The sequence below is a fragment of the Lagopus muta genome, chromosome 3 (assembly GCF_023343835.1).
Source record: "Lagopus muta isolate bLagMut1 chromosome 3, bLagMut1 primary, whole genome shotgun sequence".
Lineage (NCBI taxonomy): Eukaryota > Metazoa > Chordata > Aves > Galliformes > Phasianidae > Lagopus > Lagopus muta.
The window spans coordinates 34691575-34718673 of record NC_064435.1 but is presented as its reverse complement, the minus strand read 5'-3'; the positions used below and the strand labels follow the sequence as shown (position 1 = coordinate 34718673).

At 40.5% G+C, this 27099-nt stretch overlaps 1 protein-coding gene across 1 annotated transcript in view; it reads right to left on the bottom strand.

Annotated features, from left to right (window-relative positions):
- Positions 1-4187, bottom strand: part of LOC125690437 (cytochrome P450 7B1) — a 121841-nt gene extending 117654 nt beyond the window's left edge. The window contains exon 1 of the mRNA XM_048938767.1: positions 3977-4187. Coding sequence (XP_048794724.1) covers positions 3977-4071 — 95 coding nt within the window. The 5' untranslated portion in view covers positions 4072-4187. The remainder of the gene's footprint in view (positions 1-3976) is intronic.
- Between the last annotated feature and the right edge of the window lie 22912 nt (positions 4188-27099).

The window sequence follows — 27099 nt, the reverse complement described above, 5'->3', positions numbered from 1 at the left end:
AATAATTAGCAGGATAGGAAACCACCAGGTTTTGCCATAGCAGGAATACTTTCATGCCATACACAAAAAGGAAGCATTCTGGAGAAAACATTCCCCAGCAAACAGCCTGGATATGCCCTTCTTCATTACCAATAAGAGGGAGATCTTTTTGTAGCACGCAGAAGGCACTGAACCTCAGCTGACAGCAAAGTTTAACTCAAAATAAAATTTTCCGTGATTAAGGAAACTTTTGTTCTACTTCTGTTTCTTCGCCATCTGTGATACGAAACCTGGCAAAGACTCCAATTAGTTTCCTTTGTGTTATTACTGCCACCAGCACTCAAATGATAAACATTTATGCAAAAGGAAATTCCTCTGCATTTCTTTCTGTTTCCAAACACTGGATGTAAATACTTTAATAAGAAAACCTACACTGCACTTACACTGAAATCTGGTAACACCAGATTAAACCAAAGGCACTGCAGATAAACATAGTAGCAGGTTAAGACAGAACAAAATCTTTGGTATGGTAACGAGTACTCAGCCTGAGACTGAATGAAGCTGAAACACCTCAGACATGAAAAGCAAAATCCTGCAATGTCTACTTAAGGAACCCAGGGACTGATGTGGGGAGTTGTGTTCCTTGGGACACACAGCCCTTTTTTACACTCTGGAAGTGCAGCTCTAACAGCCTCATCGGTGGTTTTGCCTGTCCTGAGCTGAGCAAGACTGAGACATCATCTCACAGAATAAACCTAACCCAGCCTTCTAAGGCAAGGTTACACTTGGCTGTGTGCATGTACTTAAGCTCTCTATTTATCTACACGTTGTTTATATATACACATTTGACTACTGTAGTTATCCCAGGTAGAAACCACACATAGATGTGGTAAAGATGTTAAATTTGATTATTCTGGTAAAGCTCGTCTTGGTACCTGAATAGTGAGAAGCAATCCCATTACAAAGAGTGAGTACATCAGTATAGGCACACAAACATTATATAAGATCTTCATTTTTATAATAACACCCGCATAAGTGAAATAGCAACATTTTCTTTCATGTAGGGAAGCTCTGCAAAACCAAATTGTTTATGTCTCAGTCTAAGTGGGTATGTTCCATGTCAGGGCTACAGTCTATGCCTTTGGCATTTATTCATGCATTATTTTGCCAACAGTCACCTTTCCTATGTCGACAGGTTCCCAGATGTCTTCTGTGTATGCCTGAGCAGGAGGGGGACAGCCCAGCCGGCTGTTGGGATTAATACATTTAGATACAAGATAGGGAGAGAAGAGTCTGACAGTCGGAGGAAATATGGAGGTAGAGACACAAATAAATCACAGAATCATAGAATTGCTTGAGTTGGAAGGAACACTGGAAGACCATCTAGCCCAACTCCCCTGCACTGAGCAGGAACACTTAAAGCAACATCAGATTGCTCAAAGCCCCTTCCAGTCTGACCTTGAGTGTCTCCAGAGACAGGGCACTTACCACATCTCTGGGCAACCTGTTCCAATGCCTCATCACCCTTACTGTAAATAACTTCTTTCTTATATCCAATCTAAATCCCCTCCCTTTTAGTTGGAAACCATTTCCTCTTGACCTATCACAACAGACCCTGTCTGTCCCCTTCCTTCTTACAGTCCTCCTTTAGATACAGAAAAACCACCACCCAGGTCACCCCAGAGCTTTCTCTTCTCCAAGCAACTCAGGGTCAGACAAGCAAGGGCAGACCACAAAACTGCCCTAAATCCTTGGTGCACAAACTTAACCTTATTCCCAAGTTTTAACACACTGCACCCTTAGCACAGCTTTCTGTACTGTAGAGGAGAAGGCAGCCAGGCTGCTGCCAGGCATCTCTAAAGACCACATACAATCTCTCTTCTTCCTTCAAGCTAAAAAAAAAAAGAAAAAAGAAAAAAGAAAGAAAAAAGAAAAAAGAAAAAAGAAAAAAGAAAAAAGAAAAAAGAAAAAAGAAAAAAGAAAAAAGAAAAAAGAAAAAAGAAAAAAGAAAAAAAAGAAAAAAGAAAAAAGAAAAAAAAGAAAAAAGAAAAAAGAAAAAAGAAAAAAGAAAAAGAAAAAAGAACATCTTCCCGGAACAGGACAGCGCTTTTATGCCAATGCCTTATGCCACGGACTGTACTGCACAGAGGTTGATGGGTTTTTCCATTTTTTATTTCCAGTTGCTTGCACACTGGTGCTTTGTATACTTGTTAGACAAACAGCATGGGATTTACACAATTACTTTATTAATCACATAGCCATTTGGTTTTCAGGGCAAGACAGCAGGCCTTCTTGCTGAGGCCTCCTGTATAATTTCATTCTGTTGCACAACAAACATCCAAACAATTTTACTGCACACTGGTTAGAAATAGCTTCAAGAACTCTACAGAAATGAGGGTTATGAAAATAACCCAAAATGGGTTCTTTGGCCTTTTTTGCCTACCGTCCACATCTGCCTGAAAACCAACAGTAAGGGCTTCGCCTGCCTCCATTTCAAAAAATTCAGCCTATTACAATTCTGCTAGCATTTCTATGAATATCAGCATTTCTATGAATGTCAGCAGCTGAGTTGATGCGACAGCACCTAACCCCAAAATATACCCACTGCAGTTTGCCATGACCATGTCTTCACTCCTGTGCCAAGCTTGTTTAGGGAGTTCAACCTGCAGAAAACTAAACCTGTCAAAAGAATAAAGAGCTTTCTGTTTATTTTCCTTGCAGAACTGGCTCAGGGAGGCTGAGAGAGGCACAGGAGATGACCCCACTCCAATGCTCAGAGAGATGTCTTCTCTGCACTCTTATGAGATGGGTTGGGCTCCCCATTTCAAAGCAGAAACATCACAGCACTAACCCACCTCAGTGACCAAATGCCTTCTGAGCTCAACGTGAGAAATTTCATGATTTCAAAATTTCCTTATCACACAGTCCCAAAGTTACATTTGGTCTAAAAGCTTCCACGCCAATTTTTGACCATTCTTAATATGTACAACAACTACTTTTATTTGCACTTGTACATTTGCTACACCTTCCAGAACTTCCAATGATCTAAAAAAGTAACTATTATTTAAGAATTAAATTTATTATTTGCTATGAATATTATGTGATTAAAAAAAAAGAGAACTCCAGACCCTCCATTCCTTACTCCTCCTCTCCTCAAGCCTTTACATCCATTTATTGTTCAGCCAACTGAGAGGAACTGATACTGGAGAACATCAATATGAGCAACACCAGGGACACCTAGGAGAAGGTTTGCCATAAGGGACTGGTCAGAAGCAGACAGCCTCCTTCCAGGCAGTGCTTCATGCTCCCTCAAAATGTCTTCTGTCTACTGAAAGTACCCCAATGCCTCTGTGTAACTCCTGAGAAGTGCCACGGCAGAAGCAAACTAAAAGCAACACAGTGGGATTCACCAACAAAAGCCGTGAAGATGCGCATCACACTGCTGTCACACAACGCTGCCCTCGGCTGTTGCAAGAATTAGACACAAAGTGTTGCCCAGTTCAAGCCATCTGAGTCAGGCTCTAAAATTGAGATTTGCCAAAGTCTCTTTGCGGCTGTTGCAAGCCAGCACCTCCCTGGAGCAGATTAGCGCAGCGCACCTTGGACTCCGAGCGAAATGCCACCAAGAGCCGCGCAGTCCCTTCTGCTACACAGGCCACACAGCGAACAACTTCTCACCAAACCACGCACATTCACACGCCAGCCCCAAGGCCGTGCGATGAGCTTCGTGCGTGTGCGCACGGACGCCCGCGCATCCCCACCGCCCTCAACCTCAGCCCCCCGAGGCAGCTCGGCCCCGCAGCGCACCACGCGCGGCCCCGCCGCTCCCTCGCCGCCCGCAGCCCCGATGCCCCGCCGGGAGCTGATAGGGCTTCTCGCGGCGGAGGGGCGGGCGGAGGGAGCGCGGCCCAATGCGCGGTGCGCAGCCCACCCGCGGCGCCCGCCTCGCAGCCCCGCTCCCCGCGGCGCCCCGGCCCCGCTTCCCCCGCGCCGGTACCTTTTCCTCCTGCAGAGCACGCACACGGCCCAGAGTAGCAGCGCGGCGGCGGCCGCCCCGCCGTAGGGGCCGAGCGGCAGCGCCTCGGGGCCCATTCCCCCTCGCCTCTCCTGGCGCCGCTCCGCAACCGGGGAGCAAAGTTTTGCCCGTCCTCCCGCTCCGCGCGGGAGAGGCGCCCGGCCGGCCGGCCTCCCCGCCCACCCCGCGCCCGGGGGCTGGGTTTGGCTGCTCCCAGCTCAACTTGGCGAGCGGGCACGCCGCGACCCGGCCGGCTCCTCCCCGGGGAGCGCCCCGCCGCGGGGGGGGTGGTCGCTGCCGCTCGCCCCGGCGCCGCGGTGGGAGCCTCGGCGGCGAGGTGGGGGCTGGCCCAGCGGAACGGCCGCGGAGAGCCGGGCGCGGGGCGATCACGCCGCGCCGGGGGACGTCGGCCCCGGGAAGGGCTCCGTTTGCCCGTAGGCCGGGCCTCGTGTCCGGCTGAGACCATGTGCTCCCAGTGCTGCGCTGGGGCCGTTCGCTGTTGGGGCAGACGGCCGGTTTGTGCTTGCTGCTGAACAGTCCTCCTCTCGTTTATAAAACCTAAAGAGGCCCACCGTAAGAGATGTGGGTAGTGAAGGTTGGCTCTGATGCACTGCGTTAGGTGCTGGGCCAATTCCCAAGGTAGCACTTTCAGTTCTCTCAGTCCCATGCTGCCAGGACGAGGGAGGGGGTCCGAAACATGAGGCAACTTAGGATCCCACCTTGACCAAGTGTGAGGGGTGGAGACAGAGTGGGTCAGGGGAACAGAGTCTGCTTCTGTGACATCCACACAGCAGACAGGGGCACGGCAGGGCCTTGGCAATGCCGGGCAGCCCTGCTGCTGTCTGTCTGTCAGGCTTGGTCAGAATCACAGATGTGACACATGATGCGTTTGCAGTTAGACTGAATGCTGACAAGGCAGAGGTCTGTATGCCACACTCATTCTCAGTTGCACACACCACTACAAACGTCCTCATACTTCATAATATTGGGTGCTGCCTTACTTCTTGTAGGCACCATGTACAATTCTAACTTTCTGAATTGCTCTGTTGTAAGCTTTCTTTAAATTGCAGAGACCCAGATGTACAGCAGCAGATAAAAATGGGATTTGGATACAAACCCGTCCTGACTTTGGCAAATCTCAACTTTAGAGCCTGACTCAGATGGCTTGAACTGGGCAACACTTTGTGTCTGATTCTTCAAACATTCCTGCTGATTTTAGTGAAATAGTGAAAAATGCCATTCTGTTTTTTGGAGAAAATATGATTGTTGTGTCTCGCATTGAAGTATCTGAGCAATGCTGCTTCGAATTGTCAGCTGTTCTTCCTGAGATCAAACAGCACACTGGAGTTGGGCAATACAACGCACTGAGAGAAAGCATAAGAAAAACTAACATTTTACTACAGCTCTCTAGGGCTTTTTGTAGGAACTCTGAAATCCCCAACTTGGGAATCCCAGTGGGTTTCTTAGCAGCTTATCCTGTTATTTCTTGCAAAATTAGTAATTTAAAACTGAAAGGCATTGCACATTAAGAAGTTATACAGTCAGATTATGCAAGATGAACTATTACTCATTTTACAAATGACCGCTGCAGCGAAAATTCAGTGTTTCACTTCACTATGGAGAGCATTATCTGTTCATTTACAAGTACGTAGCTACAGCAGCTAGAGTAATCCCTCATCCAGATTCAAAACACTGATATGAGATTGCAATAGCTCTGGCAGAGGGCACAGAGAGGGTTGGGTTGCAACACCATTTCTGTATTTCCACTGTTTGTATTTGCCAGAGTTACTATCTCCAATCAATTTCAAATGGGGAAAAAAATGCCACGAGGAAAGCACCAAGATCATCTTATTTTAAAATGCAGGGAATGCAACCTGAAGGATCTAAATAACCTTTAAGTGCTGTGTAGTCTTCTGTATCAACCTTTTGAAAAGCCCAAGGGGGTAGGTTAATTTCTCCTCTACTAGCAAAGGCCTATGAGTTAGAAGCCCAAAGCTGCAAAGTTTTTTGTTTTACAGAAATAGGCTGTCCCAGTGCTGCTCTGTCTGGATGATATTTGCACACAGAATGCACAAGTAAAATTATAATAGATGCATCCATACAAACTGGCATCTTAGTGGACTACATAAAGAGGATTTGGCTGAATAGTCAGTTTTAACACAGATGTAGCAGAAAAGAAAAAACATATTTAATTTCCAAGAGGTGAAAACCTAGTCTTACAGTGATATAGTGCTGAAAAATTATGCTTAAGAACTGGAAGGATTTTTGGCTGTTAAGAGGTCTTTATGGAGCTCTTACTGCAGCATGTTCTTAAGTAGGGAAAAAGGATGCAAATACCGTTACATTTGGAAAAGAGTAGTATGCTTTTCAGCTAGATACAACTGTGTCCATTTCTTATCCATACTCCTGGCATGTAATTGCTGTTCTGTGACAGCAGCATTAGCTCTTTGGCAAGTGGCAAATTTTTTTCAAGAGCAGTTCCTAAGCTTACAAGGCTCATGGAAACATCTGTAGCATGGAGAGAGGTGAAGGCGTTTGCAGTCAGCAGGAGGGGGGATAGAGGTGGGAGAGGTGAACAATTTGTAAAATAAGCCCTGAGGTCTTTCCAATTAACAGACACCTAAGATTTCAGTATGTTCTTAATACTGTGGTAGTAAGCCTAGCTGGATCACGGATAGATGCTCTGTTACATTTCCCCTGTTTAAATTGTGAACATTCTGTACATATGCTACAGTTCAAAATGCATACTGTGTGTATGTTTCATACTGCCAATGTTGTAAGATGATATAGATCATATTTTTTTGTCTTATGAAAATGCAGAAGACTCAAAATAAACTTAGAACAGTATATACTGCAATCTGTACTGTATGTTACACATCACAGTGTGATTTTGCTATATGCAGCACATGGACAAATGCCTGTTCTACTGGGTAGCTTTTGTGTGCATGAGGATTTAAACTACCAGGCTGAGACAGGAGCAGATTCTACATCACTGAAACACCACTGAGATATGTGTTATAAGCAATGGCAGGAATGAGGATTACTATTTTCAGCACCTTACAGCTCTGCTATAACCATTGCAGTTGCAATATTGCAAGTCCATTATTGACTTCAGTATAAATGCATATGAGTTATTTCAGCCAAAACAGTCTACATGTTTTTCTGGAAAATGTTAAGAAAAAATACCCATGTTAACAGTGATAGTGATTTTGAGAAATTGAACCACATTAGACATTGGAACCAGGTCAACAAAATAACCTCTGTGTCAGAGATAAGCTGTCCAAATTTATTTAGGTTATAAGTCTCACAAGAAGAGAGGTTTTCTGTACTCTGTAGTGACCTGCTGGACTGCTGGAGCACAATTCCATGAAGATGCCACTGGAACTGGGTCTGCTTCCAGCTCACAGCTCAGCAGCTGTTTTCTCTGAAAGTGAAGCTCTGAGCTAATAGGCATCAGGCTGAATTCAGGGCAACGGAACTCAAAGCCTTTTTGTTCGCTGCTCCCTGTGCGTCTTCCTGCTGGAAAACAGGCCAAGGGAAGTGCAGTGATTTAAGCATAGGATGAAAAGGCTACAGACCTGTCAAAGCTCACTCACTAAACTTAAGACTGATAGATTTGATTCTTACCTTGTGTTCTTCCTGCCTCATGTTCTTTTCTCAGTGAACAGATCAATCCGTGTTAATACTTCTGTAAGGCAGCACTGCAGCCTCCCTCTGCTGATCTCCCATGTCAGTCACAGCCACTTGGACTGGTCTGTGGGCAAGACCCCAAACTGAGAGGAATCATCTTTCTCCTGCCACCCATGCCACAAGTCATACAGTCATGTAATTTCCCTTTTGTCCTGCCTATCATGTGATCACAGTAAAAACTATCTCTACGTCCCAATCTGACAGAAAACTCCCTGAGAAAGGAATAACGCCAGTCAAGCCATGGATTCAAATCCTCCTGAAGCTATGCAGTCTTTAGTTCATGCAAATAAATGGAGTAGCAGCCTAAGATATGGACAACTGGAAAATGGGACATGCTATTATGAAACTTAAAGGAGTTTTGTTAGAAGAGCATGAGGAGTTTCAACCCTGGTGATGTTCATAAATATGCTAGTCTTATGCTTCTTTGGGGGTATTTAAATTTTCACCCTTTTTAATGAGGAAATTTGAAGATAAATACGTACTTATACAGAAGTAATTTAGGAATTAGCCTTTACAGATAGATCAACATTGTGTAGACAGGGAAGGTGTAGAGTTCTTCCTGATTTGCCAAAGTGCTAAGTGCACCAAAAATATGTATCTTCTGATATAAAAAAAGAGATGTACAAAAAAATATAATGTATTCAGGACTTGCCTTTTGAACACATAAAGCACTCTGAGCATGAAAAAGTTGGCATTTAATATCCCTGCTGATGATTATCCATGAAAATATTAATGCTGGTGTACCCTAAATAGAACTTTGTACTGTATTTGCAATACAGTAAGGTACTCAGGGCAAACTCACAAAATTTTGAAGAATGCCTCATTTGCCTCATTCTCTGCATGAGCTTATGTGTACAGACTTCCACACATCCGCTTGACTCCCCAACCATTAGTTATTTCTAAGCAATGATAAGATCCCCCTCAGGCTTTTCTTCTCCAGGCTGAACAGTCCCAGCTCTCTCAGCGTTTCCTCATACAGGAGACATTCCAGTCCCTCACCATCTTTGTGGCCCTCCGCTGAATTCTCTCTCGAAGTGCCCTGTCTTTCTTGAACTGGTGATCCCATAACTAGACAGAGTACTCCAGAACATTTAGCAAGGTTCTGTGGAAAAAAAATACATAGAACTACATCATACCTTCTTGAAAAGCCTTCATTTCTGGAATTTCCTAACTTTCCTATATCAGACTTCATAACTTTCAGAACGTGCCTTTTATTTTCATTGCTATAATTCGGTTTATTTTCCTTGGGAATACTGCCGTCTTTGTTAGCAACAAATATTTGGAACAACTCAACAGAGTTTGTACTACTATAAAAACAAATACAATCTATTAACTCATTAACTGGCAGGTGTACGTATATAAACAACATCTGGACAGTTTCATTTCTCTGGAGTACTGAACATAGCTTTAGCATAAACTGTAAGACAGGTGGGGAAAAGAGGTGAAAGGAAAGAAGAGGAGAGGAGAAGGATGAAATGGAAAGGAGTTGTAAAATATCAGCTCTCACAGTCTTCAAGTCCTGTCCATTATAAGGATGAATAAGCAATATGAGTGGAATATCCTGACTTGCAAACAGTTGAAGAGAAAGGCTCAAGAGTGCACAGTTATCCTAGTGAAAAGAATAAAGGATTGAAGATTGCAAAAGAAATATCTAAAGACTATTAATGAGCATATTAATGATGGGCTGTGGTGTAAGAATATTATGTGGGCCAAATGGTTATGCAGTAGAAACAGTGGGAATGGCAGAAAAATCCAGACTTGTTTGTCATGCAGGATATGGTGGGATATGATATTCATATTGGCTACAATACAACTAGGAATCCACCCACAGACATTTCTCAAGTCCCACATATGAAAATGAAGGAAATATACAAGCAAAAGAAAGTGACTGTGTGAGGAATCTTCCTGATTAGTCAGGGATCATAAAAGCTAACTCTTGCAAAACAGAATAAGTACACGTGGCAGATGTGCTAAAAAATAATAATAAAAAAAAAAAAATTAGAAGAAAGTATTTTAAAAAGAGGGTAGCTCTCCTAAACTACAGTAAAATCAGTAATACACTCAACAACTAAAGTGATTTAGCAAGATTTGAGAGGGCTGGATACGCTTGACTGCATTGAGGGTAGGGTTAAACATACTCCTGCAGGAGGCCCACTCATTGAGTCACGAGGTTCAGAGAAGACCCTCTTGCTTTCTAAACATCTTGAACCATAGAGGAAAGGATCTGTGGCTGGATCCAATACTAGTCCCAGACTTTGTCAATGATTTGTATCTAAGGGATCATATGTGCACAATCAAGGATGTAATCTCAGCAAAGCTAACAAAGCTAACAGTCAGTCTAAGATATAATCCTAGCAAAGCTAACAAAGCTTAAAAAATAACTGCTAGGCCTTTACCAAGGATCTGTATCGGCAAGGCATCATGATGTCAAAGTGTAAGGGATCTCTGAGCAGACGTAATCTTGAGACGTGTCCCTGCGCCTGTCATGCAGCCGGCTGCTGTGCAAAAGAGTTCTAGGGGTTCTTGGGCTGCTCACAGTTTGTGGGGTAAAATGACCGACTCACAGTCATAGGTTGCTTTTAAGATGTGTGTTCAGTTGGCCTTCAGTTGTTGAACCAGGTGTCTGCTATTAGTTCTTTCAGCCTCCTTCTTCTCCCCCAGTTTGAGATAGATTTGTGGTCATGAATCTGTCTTAGAGAGAGAGCTGTCAGTATTGTTGCACATTGTCTTGTGCAAGGCCTGGTGTGCAAGGCCAGGCTGAAGGAGGAAGCTGGGGGAAGAAGTCTGTGTGACATTGTCACAAAGGGGTGGACAAAGTGCAGAAGAAAATGTCTAAAGAGCAATGCTAAGGCTAAACATGAAAGTTAATCAGCAGTAAAACACTGAGTTATTATCAACTAAGTTCGCATCTTCTGTCCAAAAGTGGAGGTGCTCCAAATGCATGTTTTGTGTCCATTCACACTGGAGAGAAATTCAGTTAACAAGTGAGGTTTCAATGAGAAAAAGTCAATGTGACTTAATTTGACTTAGTCACAGGATCTCTGAGTCCTGATGCCTTATACTGGACCTCAGAGTATTCCCAAGGTGCTAACTATTCTCTTGCAGTCAGTATTTCTTCCTTATCAGCCACTTCTGAATCAATACTCATAGCTTATCAATATGTTAGTGCTATGATTTTTTTTTTAAACCATGCCTTTAAATATGATAACTTTGCTCTGTTCAGATTTTCGTATGTTACTGCACCATTTGTTTACCTGATATTACCTTGCATTAGTGGCCTTAATCACAGCATGGTTAAGTATTATTTAAAAGATTTGCATTTATATTTTATTGCTCTTAATCATTTGAATTAAGCCGTAGTATGTAAAACAAAAGCAAACATCATAGCACATCATATTATAACAGTGTGATAGAGAGTCTAAATGTTGATTTAGCAGCCAGTCATTCAGAGTTAATGTGCAACCAGTTAAGTCACAGAATCATCAAATCATAGAATCATAGAATCACCAAGATTGGAAAAGACCTCCAAGATCATCCAGTCCAACTGTCCATCTACCACCAATATTTCCCCACTCAGCCATGTCCCTCAGTACAACATCTAAATGTTTCTTGAATAGCTCCAGGACCAGTGACTCAACCACTTCCAAGGGCAGCCCATTCCAGCACCTGACCAATCTTTGGAGAAGAAACATCCATTCCTAACATCCAAGCTGAATCTCCCTTGGTACAACTTGAGACCGTTCCCTCTGGTTCTATTGCTAGTAATGTGGGAGAAGATGTGTGTGACCCCCACTTTACCACAACCTCCTTTCAGGTTGTTGTAGAGAACAATAAGATCCCCTGAGCCTTCTCTTCTCCTGACTAAACAGTCCCAGTTCCTTCAGCCACTCCTCATAAGACTTGTGCTCCAGACCCCTCACCAGCTTTGTTGCTCTTCTCTGGATCCATTCCAGTGCCTCAATGTCTCTACTGTAGTGAGGGGCCCAAAACTGAACACAATACACAATGTGTGGCTTCACCAATGCTGAGTACAGGGGGATGACCACTTCCCTGCTCCCACTGACAGAATTACTTCTGATACAAGCCAGGGTGCTATTGGCCTTCTTGGCCACCTGGGCACACTGCTGGCTCATGTTCAGCCAAGCACTGACAACACCCCCAGGTCCGCTTTTTCCACAGTCTTCCAATTACTCTGCCCCAAGCCCATACTGTTGCCTGGGGTTGTTGTGGCCAAAGTGCAGGACCTGGCACTTTGTCTTATTGAATTTCATCCCATTGGCCTCAACTCAGTGGTCAAAGGTAAATGTACTAAAGATTGCTCTGCATGTTATACGATTGACTTTTTAAAAAACTGAATCAGTTATACCTCCAGATGCTTTGCTGCTTCCTTCTTTTCCAATAGCTTATCAATTTATTGCCATTATTGTTTGTTCTCTTTGCAAGTCTCTTGATTTGAAGCCAATGCAGAAGTATGTTGAATCTAAATATACAGGGGTTTAACAGCAACACAACAGCAGATTGAAATCTGAAGCTGTTCTTTACCACTTTCCCATGAAACACTCTGACTTCTGCTCCCACTCTTGAGACAAAGACCATTTGATATGCTAGTGAATCGTCCTCTGTTCCATCAGTTTTCAATTTCCTACATTATGGTGAACCGAATCTGATGTAATATTTTGCCGTTTTTTGAGCTAACAATAAATGTTCTTGCCTCATTGAAGCTGATAAGGCTGGGGCAGACACTCATGGCCCATCATTATTTCAGCCACCCGCATTTGTGCTGTAAATCTGCCCATGCCCAAAGCTGGTTTGTAAAGCTGTGGGTTTCCTATTATGCTGTGCACACTTACAGTAAGTTTTGATTAAAGGAATTGAGTGTGTGAGTAAAGTCTGTACTTTGAATTCCATCCTAAATAACTTTTTTTCCATTAAATCTCCTGATAAGCCTAAGTTCAGGCAGGTCTACCATCAGATCTCAGAAGTGGATTTAATTGAATTTCTCCCTAAAGTAAGGAGTGAAGCAAACATAGTCCTTTGTCCTTTAAACAGGAGGCTGAAATAGATGTGTGCACCCAGCTTGTGAATCACAGAATCATAGAATCATTTGAATTGGAGCAGGCCTTTAAAGGTCGTCTAGCCCAACTGCCCTGCAATGAACAGGGACACCTACAGCACAGTCAGGTTGCTCAGAGCCTGGTTCAGCCTGACCTTGAATGTCCACCTTTTCCTTCAAGGGCTGTGAAATGGATCTGTGCACAATTCACTATTTATTACTATGCATCTTTTTCTCTGACAGCATAGCTTTTTTAGAAATCATGTAGAAATGGCTCCATGTGGAATGCTTTGCCTTTAAAAAGTATGTTTGTTTTAAAAATTTTCTATGAAAAGAAGCTTCTGGCCTAATATTCAATGCTTGGTTATAAACTGAAAATTGTACACTTGTGCCCATGGGAAATGTATTTAATGTATGTAGTGGACATGTCCACATTTTAATTCAAATGAAAATGATTTCTTTGTAGTTTGAAATCTAGTTTGCAAATGCTGAAGGAACTAAAATAATATATTAACAGATAGAAATAGCAGAGTTTTCATCAAAGCAACAATATCCTGGTAATATTATATTGCATCATCACAAAAAAGTTGGTCAAGGCATAGTTCAAAAACACCAATCAAAAATACATCTGCTGAAAACGTAAGCAAGTAAGAACATATCAAGAAATCCTGTACTGGGTTTACATGGCAAGGTTTTGGTAGTAGTGGGGCTGCAAGGGTGTCCTCTGTGAGCAGAGCCCAGCACTGCCCCATGTCAGATCAGAGCCTGCTCCAGCTGCTCCAAAAGGCACCTGCCACTGCCAGAGCTGAGCCACAAGTGATGCTGGGTGTGCCCTGCGAGAGCAGATTTAAGGAAGGGAAACACTGCTGAGCACTCTCATATCCTTCAAGAGATGAGGGATCCTCACATAGAATCATGCTTCAGGATATTTCATACCAACATCCATTGCACTCAAAACATTCTGTATTAATTTCTCTTAATTTCATTTCTGTGATACTGTATTGGAGTTTAGGTAGATCTTTCTATAGAACATTTTTTTTCTAGGTAAATTAAAATAATATTCTAAAAAGTAAAATGGTTATTTAATTAGTGATGCCAAATTCTTGTTACATTTTGTGTTTCTTGAACATCTCTCAAAATTATCGTTTACTTCTGTTTGGGTCTTGATGACTCAAAGTTTGGACTTCAGAAAGGAGAATGAAAATTAGCTTGCTTAAATAATCTTATTTATATTGAATAGCTTTGTTTTATGCTTAAATATCCCTACCAATCATTTTATTCTCTAAGATTTTGTTGTATTTTTCATTATATATATAAATTTCAGGAACACAAATAGTCTGCAGTATATCATTTGAGCACACACTTAGCCTTAAAAACCAGAATTGTCTTACTGAACTCCAACTGAGAGACTATATAAGAAGTACTACTTAAGACATAGTAAGGATCATATGCTGGGAACTTTTTACTTAGACCAATGCTATTTCAGCTCAGAAAACAACTCCAAGGATTTGATCCTTTAAGTCATTTAGAGCTCCTACCAGTTGTAGTCAGGGGAAAACTTCATGAAGCAGAAAAGTGTAATAGTGCAGTCTGCTGGAAGATGGCATATTTTACTATCACCTATTAAAATAAAATGGATACCCCTTACAGGTTTCTATCTGAACAAATTTTAAAGCAGTAAAATATGTGCAGGAATTGTTAAATATATATATATGTATTTATCTATTTATTTATTTATCTATTTATTTATTTATTTTCCGAATCTTAAAATTTTGTCCTTAAAAGATAAAAGAAAGTCAAATACTTTAAGAATATATTCTCTACTACATCTATAACACCAGTGAGTACTTCTGTAAGCAAAACCTATTCACTTTTATTGTAAAAATTGTTTTAACTGGTAGTAAAACAACAAGCATTTTGCATTATGATTTATCGTCAGTTCAGTATGTGGGGTTTCACATGAACGTTTGTCTTCTGGCATAGTGTGGAGCAAAGAGGCTCATGAAGTAAACACAGAAAATGCAAATAATTCCATTGTTCGTCTGTGCACTGTTCAAGAATCACAATATTAGGGTTATTTATTGTAAATATGAAAATCAGAAATTGTGTCTGTAGTGTTTGTGAAGGTAACTTTTCCCTTTCCTACTTGATATTCCTGTTCAGAATGGCAGTATGAGTAGTAAGGCAACAATCAGGTCATTCATATGTATCTCTCTTGTCTTCAATACAGCTATACCAGATTACATCAACTGAGGATAAGGCCCAGAACTCTGTAAAGTAGGAATTCTCACACCGGCTATCACGAGTGGTCTACTCTTTTTATCTTGGCAGGAGCTTGCATCCAAAGCAGTAGCATGAGGTACCAGGTCCTTGCTGAAATTGGTTAGAGAATAATTTGTGTGAAGGATAAGTCTCTGAGGGAAGTTCTGCTTCTGCTTGGAACACTTAAAAAGTATGCTCTTTTTCAGACACTCAATTTACTGTCATAATTAGTATTGTAAATACAGACATACTTGTTATTATTTCCCTACTAATATTCTCTCATATCCCATATCTTTCTCGCGTAATATCTGATGATTACTTTTAGAAATGTGTAGTCTTGCCAAATACCTGACGCTTAGCCTTCATCTTGAAAGGATTTGTATTCATATTTAGCTTTGAGCATATGATCCAAAACGTACTGATACTCTGTCCCCAACACCTTGACACAGAGCTGCTCCTGACAGGGAGCTAGTCTGCACCTTGAATCTCTGGTCTGATCCATTTGACATGTCCTAAGCACACTTAAACTGCATCAAGTCCAGCACAAAATTCAGTGAGAGTACATAAAAGTACAAAGTGACCAAATCTTTATTACTAATCTTGAGGCTTCATGAGAAGGAGGAAATAGGTCATCCTTTGCTCTAAAAACTGTCTCACTTTTCAAGGAAGAGCTCTGTCTATCAGGCTGTAGGACAATCTGTGTGGGGTTGTTCTTCACAGGTGTGTATGATAAAGTGAGAATGAATGGCAAAGAAATAGAAGAAAATATATGTTCTTGTTCCTTAGAGGGTGTGACACTAAGCTATGAGGGGTGATGGCCCTGAACCTTGCTCCAAGTATAATTACATTGTTCAGTGCAGAACGTTTACATGGAATTTTTGAACTTAAAGCCTTATGTCAAGCCTTATGTCAAATGTCACCCTGTCTCTGGGTGTCAGTGCAAGCCAGTAGTTGTCAAATGGAGACATACACTGAGCTAAGTTGTGGCTCCCAAGACAAAGTTTATGTCTGTAAAACCGAAATTTTTCAGGGGTGGAGGTCTGGGCTTCCTTCATTGTGTTCTGACATTTAGGTGCCTGTGTTCTCATTAAAATCCTCAGTACCCTCTTTGGCTCTTGTACATTGCTCTTTTTAATTTGCCTATACACAATTCATTTCTTTAAAGAAAGTCAGATGGTAGGGTATTTATTTTTTATCATTTGTCCTTGTCTAAAACTAAGAACTTATTCAGTAAAATCTCACTGTTAATACATAAGCCTTGGTTTAAGGCTAACATGATATTAAACAATCATATGCTTTAAAAATGGAAAAACATATCCTAAAGATTTTTTCCTTTTATAGCATACAGAATCGCAGAATCACGGAATGGCCAGGCTTGGGAGGGACCTCAAGGATCATGAATCTCCAACCCCCCCACCACAGGCAAGGCCACCAACCTCCACATTCAATACCAGACCAGGCTGCCCAGGGCCCCATCCAACCTGGCCTTGAACACCTGCAGGGACGGAGCATTCACAACCTCTCTGAGCAGCCTGTTCCAGCACCTCACCACTCTTGTAAAAATCACAAAATCAATCTCTCAGACTTTTCATCATAGGCTGAATATAAAGTTCACAGTTTGTCTCAGACTCAGTGGTACAACTGGTAGGTGTTTAAAAAGTACTTTTACATTCATATGCAATGTGATACAGCTGTAGTATCATTCACCCTAATTTCAATAATAGGAGTCAACAGTGCTAAGCAGCTGTGAAGGCAAACTCCCAGTGTGTTACCTGTATATATTATCCTGGTAACCATTTCCTGGTAACTCATCCCTTCACCCAGCAATCAAGAGCCTCAATTCTTCATTCTTTGCTGGATATTAGGAAATACTACTTTTCCAAAAGAGTGGTCAGGCACTGGAATGGGCTGCCCAGAGAGGCGGTGGAGTCACCAACCAACCCACCTTGAGGTGTTCAAGGAACATTTAGACATTGTGTTGAGGGACATGATTTAGAGAGAATTTTGGCAGTAGGTGGACAGTTGGACTAGATGATCTTGTAGGTCTTTTCCAACCGTGGTGATTCTTTGATTCTGTAATTCATCCTAGACTGAAGAGTTTGCAAATTTATTTGATATTAACACCATAAAGATGCCTAGCCCAGGTAGCACATATCTTAACTTAAAGCTAATAGAGGTTCAACAAGACATGGCACCAGAGTCCAGATTACCTCGTCAGAACAGCCAAGTTTTTTCCAGAACACAGCCCCCACTGCACCTTTCCCTTGCTGAAAGGCTCTTGGAGTTGCAATTGGCAGTCAGTAGGTTGTTTCTCCAAGTGAGAATTTCAAATTCAGAGACCATCCTGATCTTCAAATGTCAACAAAACACCTGCTCTTCCATTGTCAAGAGGCTATTGATGAACCACATATGCCATTTTTAATTATGTAGAGATCATTATATAGGAACTTTAAATTATCTCTGCAAAATTTCTGTTGTAAGCTTAATAAAAGACGGAGTGTTCAGTCTGCCCAAGCATGCTGGAAACTTCTCCCATAAAACACACTACTGATGCTACTCAGCAGTAATAGATTCAGCAGTTTCTTTCTGGTTTTTTGTGTGACAAGCAGGGTATTGATCCCAAATATCTGTTCTGTCCATCACTCTCTGTTTTTCATGTATAGCATTTTGAAAAGTAGTGACTAACACTAGTAGCTAGTCAATTGCTGCTGGTTGCCCTTCTGATATTGCTTGGGAAGATGGAAAAGATGCAAATGATTGCAGACACAGGATTAATGATGAAGTGCTGTATTCTGAAGACTTCGTTGTTAGTGCTCATGTGCACACAGAAACTGTATCCCTTTTGTTTTTGCCTGAATTCTGCTGATCAAGTTTATGTGACACTTGAATGGACCTTTCAGCCTTTGCCATCCCTCTGCATTATACTGTTTTATTAAAAGCCAATGATAAATGCAAACTGTGGTCCACCCTTGGAGATTTTCATCAGCTGGCTGAAAAATGTCTTACCTGATTTGATCACACATTGATGACAATCCTGATTCAAGTGAGAGGCTACACCAGAAAATTCCTTCCAACCAGAAAAAAATGAAATCTTTGCCCCTTTTGCTGCATTCTAAGGATTACTGACATTAGCATTCTGTTTTGAAAAAGAAGAGCAATTGTTAACCATGGACATTGAGAAACAAAAGCTTTCTTTAAAAAATAAGAATGAATACAGATATTAATTTTTGTATATTAAAATGAAAATATACATGGCCTCAGAGATCTACAGTGGGAACATCTCCCTCCCCACTGGAGGTTTGCACATATGGTAGCCCACTTTGCATTACTCTGAAACTTTACCACAACATTTGCAAAAAGTGATTTGTGTTTTGGGACAGTAATTCATTTTTTAGAAACTTTCTTTTTATTGACTGCTAGAGATGGGCTGAAGCCAGTTGTGTCTGAAATGAAACCAGCAGCCTCATGAGCAGATGGCCTAGCATGTTCAGCAAAAGTGCTATCTGGAAATGTGATATATTCTTCACTAATGAAGAACCTTGAGGACTATGCTCCCTGTTTATCATCAACCTTTGAATGTGTAGCATTTCCTTATTCTCATAGGCCCTACTGCAAATGAGAAATAACAAGCAGGAATAGCACTAGGATTTATAAGTCACATCATATTCATGTTTTTGTTCTACAATAATAAAATTACATTTGGGTGTTTGCATTCTTTTTCCCAGATATCAAGCAGTACAAATACTTGTAAATGTTAGCTTGCCCATATATATTTAAGAACTGGAATATATCTGTACCTGTAAACTGGAACCACATTAAATCCGTACATGTACATTTTGATATCTCTTTCAATTTCCTTAGCTTAGGCAGCTTCATCTGATTTTCCTCTCAATTTGTTCACTGCACTTTCACTTGAGGGGCAGTAGGGAAAGGCACGTTTTCTACATGCTTTCTGCCAGTGCCAAGGTAGCAATCTTCTCCATCTTCTATTTTTCTTTGGATACCTCAGGTCGTGCTTTCTGGGCTTCAGCTGCCATGAAGTAGGTATTCTACTTGCCTCCTGTCACATCACTAACTACCATTGCAATGTAGCATATATAATCCAGACTAGGACACTTGTGTTTTAATGTGCAAATATGAAGATTTAGGCATCTACAAATGAGGCAGGCACTTAAACTCTCATTATAGTCAATAGAGATTGTTACCCTCAAATGGACAGGAATTTCAGTGATTAGCTCGGGGCCACACACGGTGTGGCTCTCCATTGAGCATCAAGTGAAGCTGGACACCTACAGCTCATCTAGACACCAACAGAATAAGCCTAAATTTAAGGTATCTTAATGGGGATCTAAACCTCACCCTGGCTGACTGCCAGCAGGACTCACAAAAATTCACATTCAGATTTTTCCTCTCTTCCTTTCTCTTGTTTTTATGCCACCTTTGTTCCTACATGAACATGAGATAAATATCCCGTTCAATCCCTTTGTTGTATTGTTTCATCTCAGCTGATCATTTGTTCTGGAATAATAATGTATTCAAAATCTGCACTTGACAACTTCTTATTTGTTTCACCTGCCATTCCTGTAGCATGGCTTCCTCCTCCTGCCAGCATGTTTGACACAAGCCCTCTCACCTCAATCATTCCACATATAACCAAGCATGTTTTCTTTTATTTTGTTCTGTTTTCTGGGGGAAAGAGATTCATCATCAAACTCAAGCACTCTTAAAGAAAAGGGAATTTGTCACAATGGGTTGGCCTTTTAGCTATCTGTTTCTAAACAGATACTGCCTATATTCATGTTAGCATGAGTGATCCTTGGGCATGCTAATTTTTGAAAACCTTTAAAATACTGGGGACTGTGGAAGCTTAATCCATCTCACGATCTCTGTGAACATTTTTCTTCATGGTGTTTGCGACCATGCCCATATACAGCACAGCAACAAAAATATAACCAAAGAGCACAAGTGTAATCACATGCAGAAATTATGACAATGACAATGAAGAACCCTCAAGATCCCAATATTATATCCCCTGGAGCAAATATGAGAAGACTAGCTTGCATGCAGCAAACAGTGAGCTGTATCCTGAGCTTTTTTTTTACACTGGTTTAAATTTGGAGCGATTTAATTTACTTTACTCTGGCACATCTGAGATCAGGAACTGACTTCTCTGTCCATATAATCAATACAGTTAGGCATATAGACCTAAACCTTCTGGAAATGAATAAATACTGTCATGAACAGTCCTCTCTTAGGGAAACAGACAAAAACACCTGACTTTAAACAGACTTTTAAAAACACATCTCTTATGAAATCTGTTGGGAGCAGGAGTTCTTTCAGTCTCCCAGGGCATAGCAAGCAAAGCAAGGTAAGCTATCTTGACACCAAGTCCTCAAGCAGCAGGTCTTCGGGGAAATGAACAAAGTGCTCTGCAAAGCCAGCCTATCTTATCATCAGAGTCATCTATACCCTTGAAAATTACAGCTGGGGTTAGGGAAGCTACAGAGAACACTTCTGTTACATTGACGTGCTTCTCCATGCAAAGGAATCATCTTGACTTCAGTTGCAGGGTAAATATTCTCTGTGTTCCTTCCTCCTGAGGGGGTTTCTATTGTAATCCATTTATTTGAATTGAAGTTATTATGTGTATTTTTATTATTTTCATTATTTTATTTTTCTTAAAAAGAGAAACACAATTGAAGAAAAATCTATGCTTTTCAAGAATCTTTCTAATACAGAAACACTGTGTGGATTATTTCCAGCAATTCTGAACTTTGCAGTTGGATTTTTTATTATATCAAGTAGTTACTTTGCTATACAAATCTCAGAAAATATTTATTTCCTCTTTTTTTTGTGTACCTCAAGTAATTAGTTGATGTTTTGGGAGCTGTAAGGCTCAATGAGAACAATACCCAGTTGGCCAGTCTGCCAGGAGAAATAAGTCTGTATTGTAAAACAGGATACAAATATATTTTTTTTCTTGGAGTTCTGATTGCTCATTAAATAGTAAGTTACTTTTGACAGATGTGCTGTAGCTGTATTCATTTTTAATCTCGGCCATATGGAGGCATAGTGCAATGATGTTTCAGACATTTTACCAATCCAGGGTTACTAAAGATGATGGCAGAAATGTCAAATCCACAAAAACATACAGACGGTTTCTTTAATATTTTTCCCCCAAAGAGGGTCAAAAAAAGGAGCTTCTCAAATATATTAGCTAAAAGTCCCAGAAGATAAGTGACTGGAAGCAAGACAGACTGGAAATTCTGTGATGAGTCAGTAGGATTTTGAGTGGTGGTGTACTTGGTTCAAATGAGGATACAATAACTTGTACTTCCTATCGTAATCCATGTTTTCAAGCAGTAATTTTACACCAAAGGACTGATTTGATTTTTTAAAACTCCAAGCTATTACAATCTAAACAAATGATGTTCAGACTAGAGATGGAAGCATGTGCTGGCAACAGGGGAGCTCCCTTGTTTTCCAGAAGAGGAATGTGAATTGCTAAGGAGAAGACGAATACTAGTTGTGCCCCAGCCAGAGTTTTCAGGCTACTATTTCTGAAAGAAGCAATTCTAAATCTAACATTTCATCTGTTTATTTATCACATGCAGGAGCCTGGTTTTCTCAGTTGGTTGTTAAACAAAACAGCTGTCTGCTACACATCTGTTTACAAGAAATATTAGCAGATTGTGCAGTGGAAGATTAGGGAAGCTTATTTTAATTTGAAATGAGATAATGGGACAATCTTAAACCCAGGAACTGATCCTGAATCTTTGTTTTGCCACACAAAGCAATGCTGATCAAGTAGCACTTGGTATCTTCCCATTGACCTGCCTGTCAATCTGGACTACACAGTAGCAGCCTTTGTTAACATCTTCTGACAGTGGTCAGCAGACGAGTCAAAGGAAGTTCATAACCCTTTAGAAAATGATACCCCCTGGAATAATTTAATTGTAATAAATAATATTATAATACAATAAATAATAAAATGAATCTTTCAAATTGTGTTTGAGTGATCTAAGCATGGGATTTGAAGACCAGAGACAAGAGGAATGTTATTGTGCATGAACTATGCCTCTAATGCCTCTCTTGTCATAGATTGAGGATGGCAAGAGTTTTTCTTGGGTGGGAAATAATTTCTTTAATTGTGAAGGATGTTTCAGCTAAAAGAAGCAAACAAAAATGTTTACAAAGTGCTGGGAAGAGGTAATTCTCTGTGGCATAAGCTAATGACCCAAAAGTCATTTGAATAAGGCCTGAGTGATTTCTTTTAGGTGAGTGTATTGCAATACCTTAAAAAATATGGTCATTAGAAAACTGCAGGCAGCTGCTCTCTGAAAATCAGACCCACTGAAGATAGCTGAAAAACCAGTTGTGTTCAGATGGGCAGTCCTAACAGAGCTTACTTGATGCAATAAGAAACAGCAAATTTATGAAAGAAGGCAAAAAATGAAAAAGAAGGAAACTACGTGTTAAACAGTCAGAGATCACTAGACACCTCATTTTGTCCCGTAGGCAAGCTTCTCTTTGCCCCTCAGTTGAGTTTTGTGAAGTTGTTGCCTAAGACGTGGATTTTTTGCAGCGCACAAGGAAATGTAACATCAAACAGGAATGGCTCTTACTGTTACAAAGCTTCCTGTCTCCTACTGTGTAGAATTTCTGAATGCTAACAATTATTTTTTAAGTACAAGATTCACTCATTTTTGTCTTGGAAAATTCCCACAGCTTCTCATTTCTCAAGGGGAATTCCAGGCCCACCAAGTGAAAATTGCTTGAAAGAACATCTGTTTTCACTCATAAATTGTATGGCAACATCTTAATAGAAACGCAACCTGCCTATATACACTGCTGTGCTTTCACCCATTAATTACAGAGAACATTAAGGTTCTGTTTTGTTGTGTTTTAAACATCTGGTGCCAAAAAAAGCAACAAGGAGAAGGGAAGCATGATTATGTCATTAGACTCAGCAGTCCCAAAATACTGATCAGCATTCATTATTGTCCGTTGCTTCCATATGTAAGTAGTGTTTTATTGCAAGTCATTGCTTATAACTATATATAGCTTATCAAATATACCTTTAAAAGAAATAATATAAAAATGGGTACTGTTCTTCACACTGTACAATATATTTTAACAATATGAATTTATACTAGTTAACAAAAGGACCATGTGGTCTGAATTCAGATAATTCTATAACCAACTTGGTACCACATCTCAATTCTAATCTGATTTTCCTCAGGTACATGTAATACTTAGAATACTTAAAACAACACCAGGAAGAGAACTGCAGTCTAGCTTTCAGTTCAGTCCTGCAATCACCATGTGCTAAAACAAGCAGCAGAGGCAGAACAAGCACCATGGCACCGTGGGAGCAAATCTTACTTCCCATTTGCAGTGCTTATGACCAAGGCGTAGTACTGATAGTACTGACATATTACAGCAAGACTTGGCACTTCAAAATGATTTCTTGATCGAAGCCAGCCATAGCAATGCCAGCCAGGTCTGCATTCATGAAACAGAAAAAAATACTAGTGAATATCTACAGGTTTTTCAGGGAAGGCTTTCATTTGATTTGAAACTAAACCAGCTCCAGGTTCCAGCATCTGTTTTTATGCTTTAAATTACCCCAAGTAGTTTCTTCATTTTCCAAAATTGCACTTCCTTAAAGTGCTTCCTATTATACTATCGCATTTTACCGTGCATTAAACATCTGGTATCAACAGCCTAAACAACAAAAAAGCATGATTATGCTGTCAGACTTAATAATTCAGAAATATTAACCAGCTCCTATACTATCAGGAGTTTTTCATGTGAAATTGGCCCTTGATGTGCATTTTGCACTTATGAGACTCTCTGCATACCAGCATAAGATAACAGTGTTCAATCTTTCATGTAACTAACAGAGTTAATTTGCCTAAATGAAATCACTTTATCAGCAATACTCTTGCCCAGAAAAAAAAAAAGGATAATCACAGTTTGTTAAAACATACCAAACTGCTATTTGGAAAATGGAGACGGGAGGGACTTCTTCTGTGCAATAATAGATTAGGAAAACTATTTAGCCTTAAGCAAACTCGAGAGCTATGGAGGTTGAAACATGTGGAAGGAGACCATAAAGCTCCTTGCCTGTTCACTAACCAAATGACTGCTGCTTAGTTAGCTGTAAGCTTCAGTTTGAGACCTTTTGCTCCCATATTTAATTAAAACATCATTGTCATCTTCTGTGAGTACTGAGCTGTAATACTGTAGGCCTATTCAAGATCTGTTTCTTAATTGGTCTTAAATAGGTTAATTGCAATTCAAAGAACAAGTCATTACCAGTGGGATGCAAGTGCATGATACAGTGGGACAGAGCATGAGCTATTGGCTAGAATGCCTGATGAACAGCATCGTTTATTATCTTAAAGTTATGGAAATCTTTTCATTACAGAGATTTCTGGGGTTTCTTTCACCAGCCAGATCCTCCTTCCTACCTTTGCTCTGGAGGATATGCTCTCTCAGTGGTGCTTCTCTGTGCTAACTAAAGGCTTTGGTAATGTTTGGTGAATGCAACAACACCAGCAATGGTATCTTAGAGATTTTTTTCTAAATATAAACCGATGTTGCACTCTTAAGACAACAAAAATGATCTTACTGCGGCTACCTGTGAAGTCTCATGGTGTACAACAAACGGCTTTTGTGGGATGCCTCTGAGATGCCTCTATCAGAGTGATATGAGCAGGTACCCTGGATTTAGAGCACTTTTGTCATGTTAGGAATGATTTTGTAATCAAAGCATTTCAAAATGACGCTGCAAGCATCTGCTAATTTTGCTAGTATCACTGGATTGAGTAACTCTGTGCAGCTTTGCTTCCCAGTTATACCGAAAAAGCTATTCATGTGTTAATGCCTCTTTCTGGGGTGCTCTGGTTAGCCAGCCTTCCCAGGTAATCTCCTTAAAATTGTGTTGTATACGGAAATGTATAGTTATATAACCCTCAGAAAGTCAAAGTAATTTAGGCATTCAACTAGGTAGATACAGATTTTGCATGAATGTTTTAAGGAAAGCTGCATTTTTAATCATTTTACTGGCTTCTAGTCCTGCCAGGCACACAGTGAGATCCCCTGGAAATTGAGCAGAGGATAATGTAAACCTCTTCAACAGGCAGCAGGACTATCATTTTCCCCAAATGATCTGAAGCGTCAGGGGCTGGCCGGTTCCTTGGCATAGGGAATGAAAATAGCTGACCAACTTGCCCAGCTCTTGCCTCCATCTTCCTTAACCTCTGATTCACCTGTACCCTCAATGGTTTTAGATGTCGGAAGCACATTATTTCTTCCATACATCTCTGTGTCTTATATTGCTGCCAGGAGCCCTGGCACTACATGGAGGCATTTGCAATTCCAAAGTGCACAGAGGGATTTAGGGAGTCTCCAAATACATTGAAGGCCAAAGCTCTGTTGGGGTATGGCTTTCTCAGATAAGAATTTGAGATGGAGAGAGAGAGAAAGGTGTTCAAATTGTTTGCTGCATTTTCTGGGGCTCAAATGGCTTTTTCAACATTTCCTAAAGCTGTTTTCCTCTGGTCTGCTGTTCCTTAGCCAGATGCCCTGAACAGAGAATGCTGCATCCCCAGCTTCACACTCAGCTTTGTGGTCAGCACAGTCTCCAATGAATGTAGCTGTCAGCAGGATTCATAGATGCAAATCTGGTGCACCAGGGAGTTAAAACATGAATTATTTTGATAATTAGGACAAAGGTCTTAGTTGGCATTGAAAAATTATATCAAGGCATTAGAGGACTTGACTGCAAATCCGTGTTTGGGAAGTCCCTGTCTCCTGATAAGCTGTCTGGTATGTTGCTGGTTGGTACTAGCTCCAGACAGTAGAATTTGCTGTCAAGATCGGGTAAATCTATATTCCTCTCCTTACTCTTGTGTTTGGCATAATAATTACCTAATGAGACTGTTTTCAAATAGGCACAGGCAAGCACATTTAACATGCCTGAACAAATATCCCAGATGTACAGGTAGTGGGAACAGAGCAGGTGGATGGCAAAAAAAGAGGTTATTTTTATTTTATATATATATTATATATAAATATATATATTTGGTTTATTACAAAACCAAAATCTGAAGACTCAGAGCATGTCACGTAGGTCACTGAACAGCTGTCAGACGGTGAGCACTCCTACTCTGTATTCAAATAAGTGAGCTAGAGGTAGAAGAACAGATTTTCTGGTACTGCATGTTCTCCTTCAACTATTTTTGTTAATAACATTTTACAGGTAGAAAAAATTGACAGCATTGTAGGTGGTTTTCGTCTGACCAAATAAAGATATCTATATAGAAGATTGTACATATAAGTTATTTGCCTTGACCACTTTGTTAGCAGCAGAGAAATGCCAAGTGCAATTAATTCCATCATAAAGTAGGTATCTAAAGCAAGCTAGATACATTCTTCTTCCCGCTGACCACCAAAGGAGCCTAGGTAAGCAATCTCATATGTAGCCAACAGTCACTGCAGACATCTGAAATTTGAGAGATCACACAACCCTTATACCTATGCCAATAAAGTCAGAATAATAGCTCAAATTTTATGAATTCATATTCATAAAAAGTTGGATTCAGAAAAATGCTAGGCAAAAAAACCTGAAAAACTGAAACAGAAAGGTTTTGCCATCTAAATGATATCAATACAGGGCCATTTAATGATTCCTATGTGCAGTATCAAATCTGAGAAGATGTAGACAAATGATCATCAGTCTTGTGTTTTTCTTCAGTGGGAGGATTAACAGCCTCTGAAGCTGTCATCAAAACAAGCAATAGAATTACTGCTGATAACTATCCACATTTGTTTAAGGTAATGCACAAGTCATGGTTTGCAGACAGAAGCAATATCAATCACCAGAAGAGCAGAAGTCACTGGGGAAGCTACAGATCTTAAGGCTCAAAATGACTTAATTGTTTTTTTTGTTGGTTGGTTGTTGGTTTTGTGGGTTTTGTTGTTGTTTTTTGTTGTTTGTTTGTTTTTTGTTTGTTGTTTGCTTGTTGTTTTTTTTTTTTCCCAGACAGAGAAAAAAAAATTCAGAGCTAAATACAAATGGAAAGTACTTGTC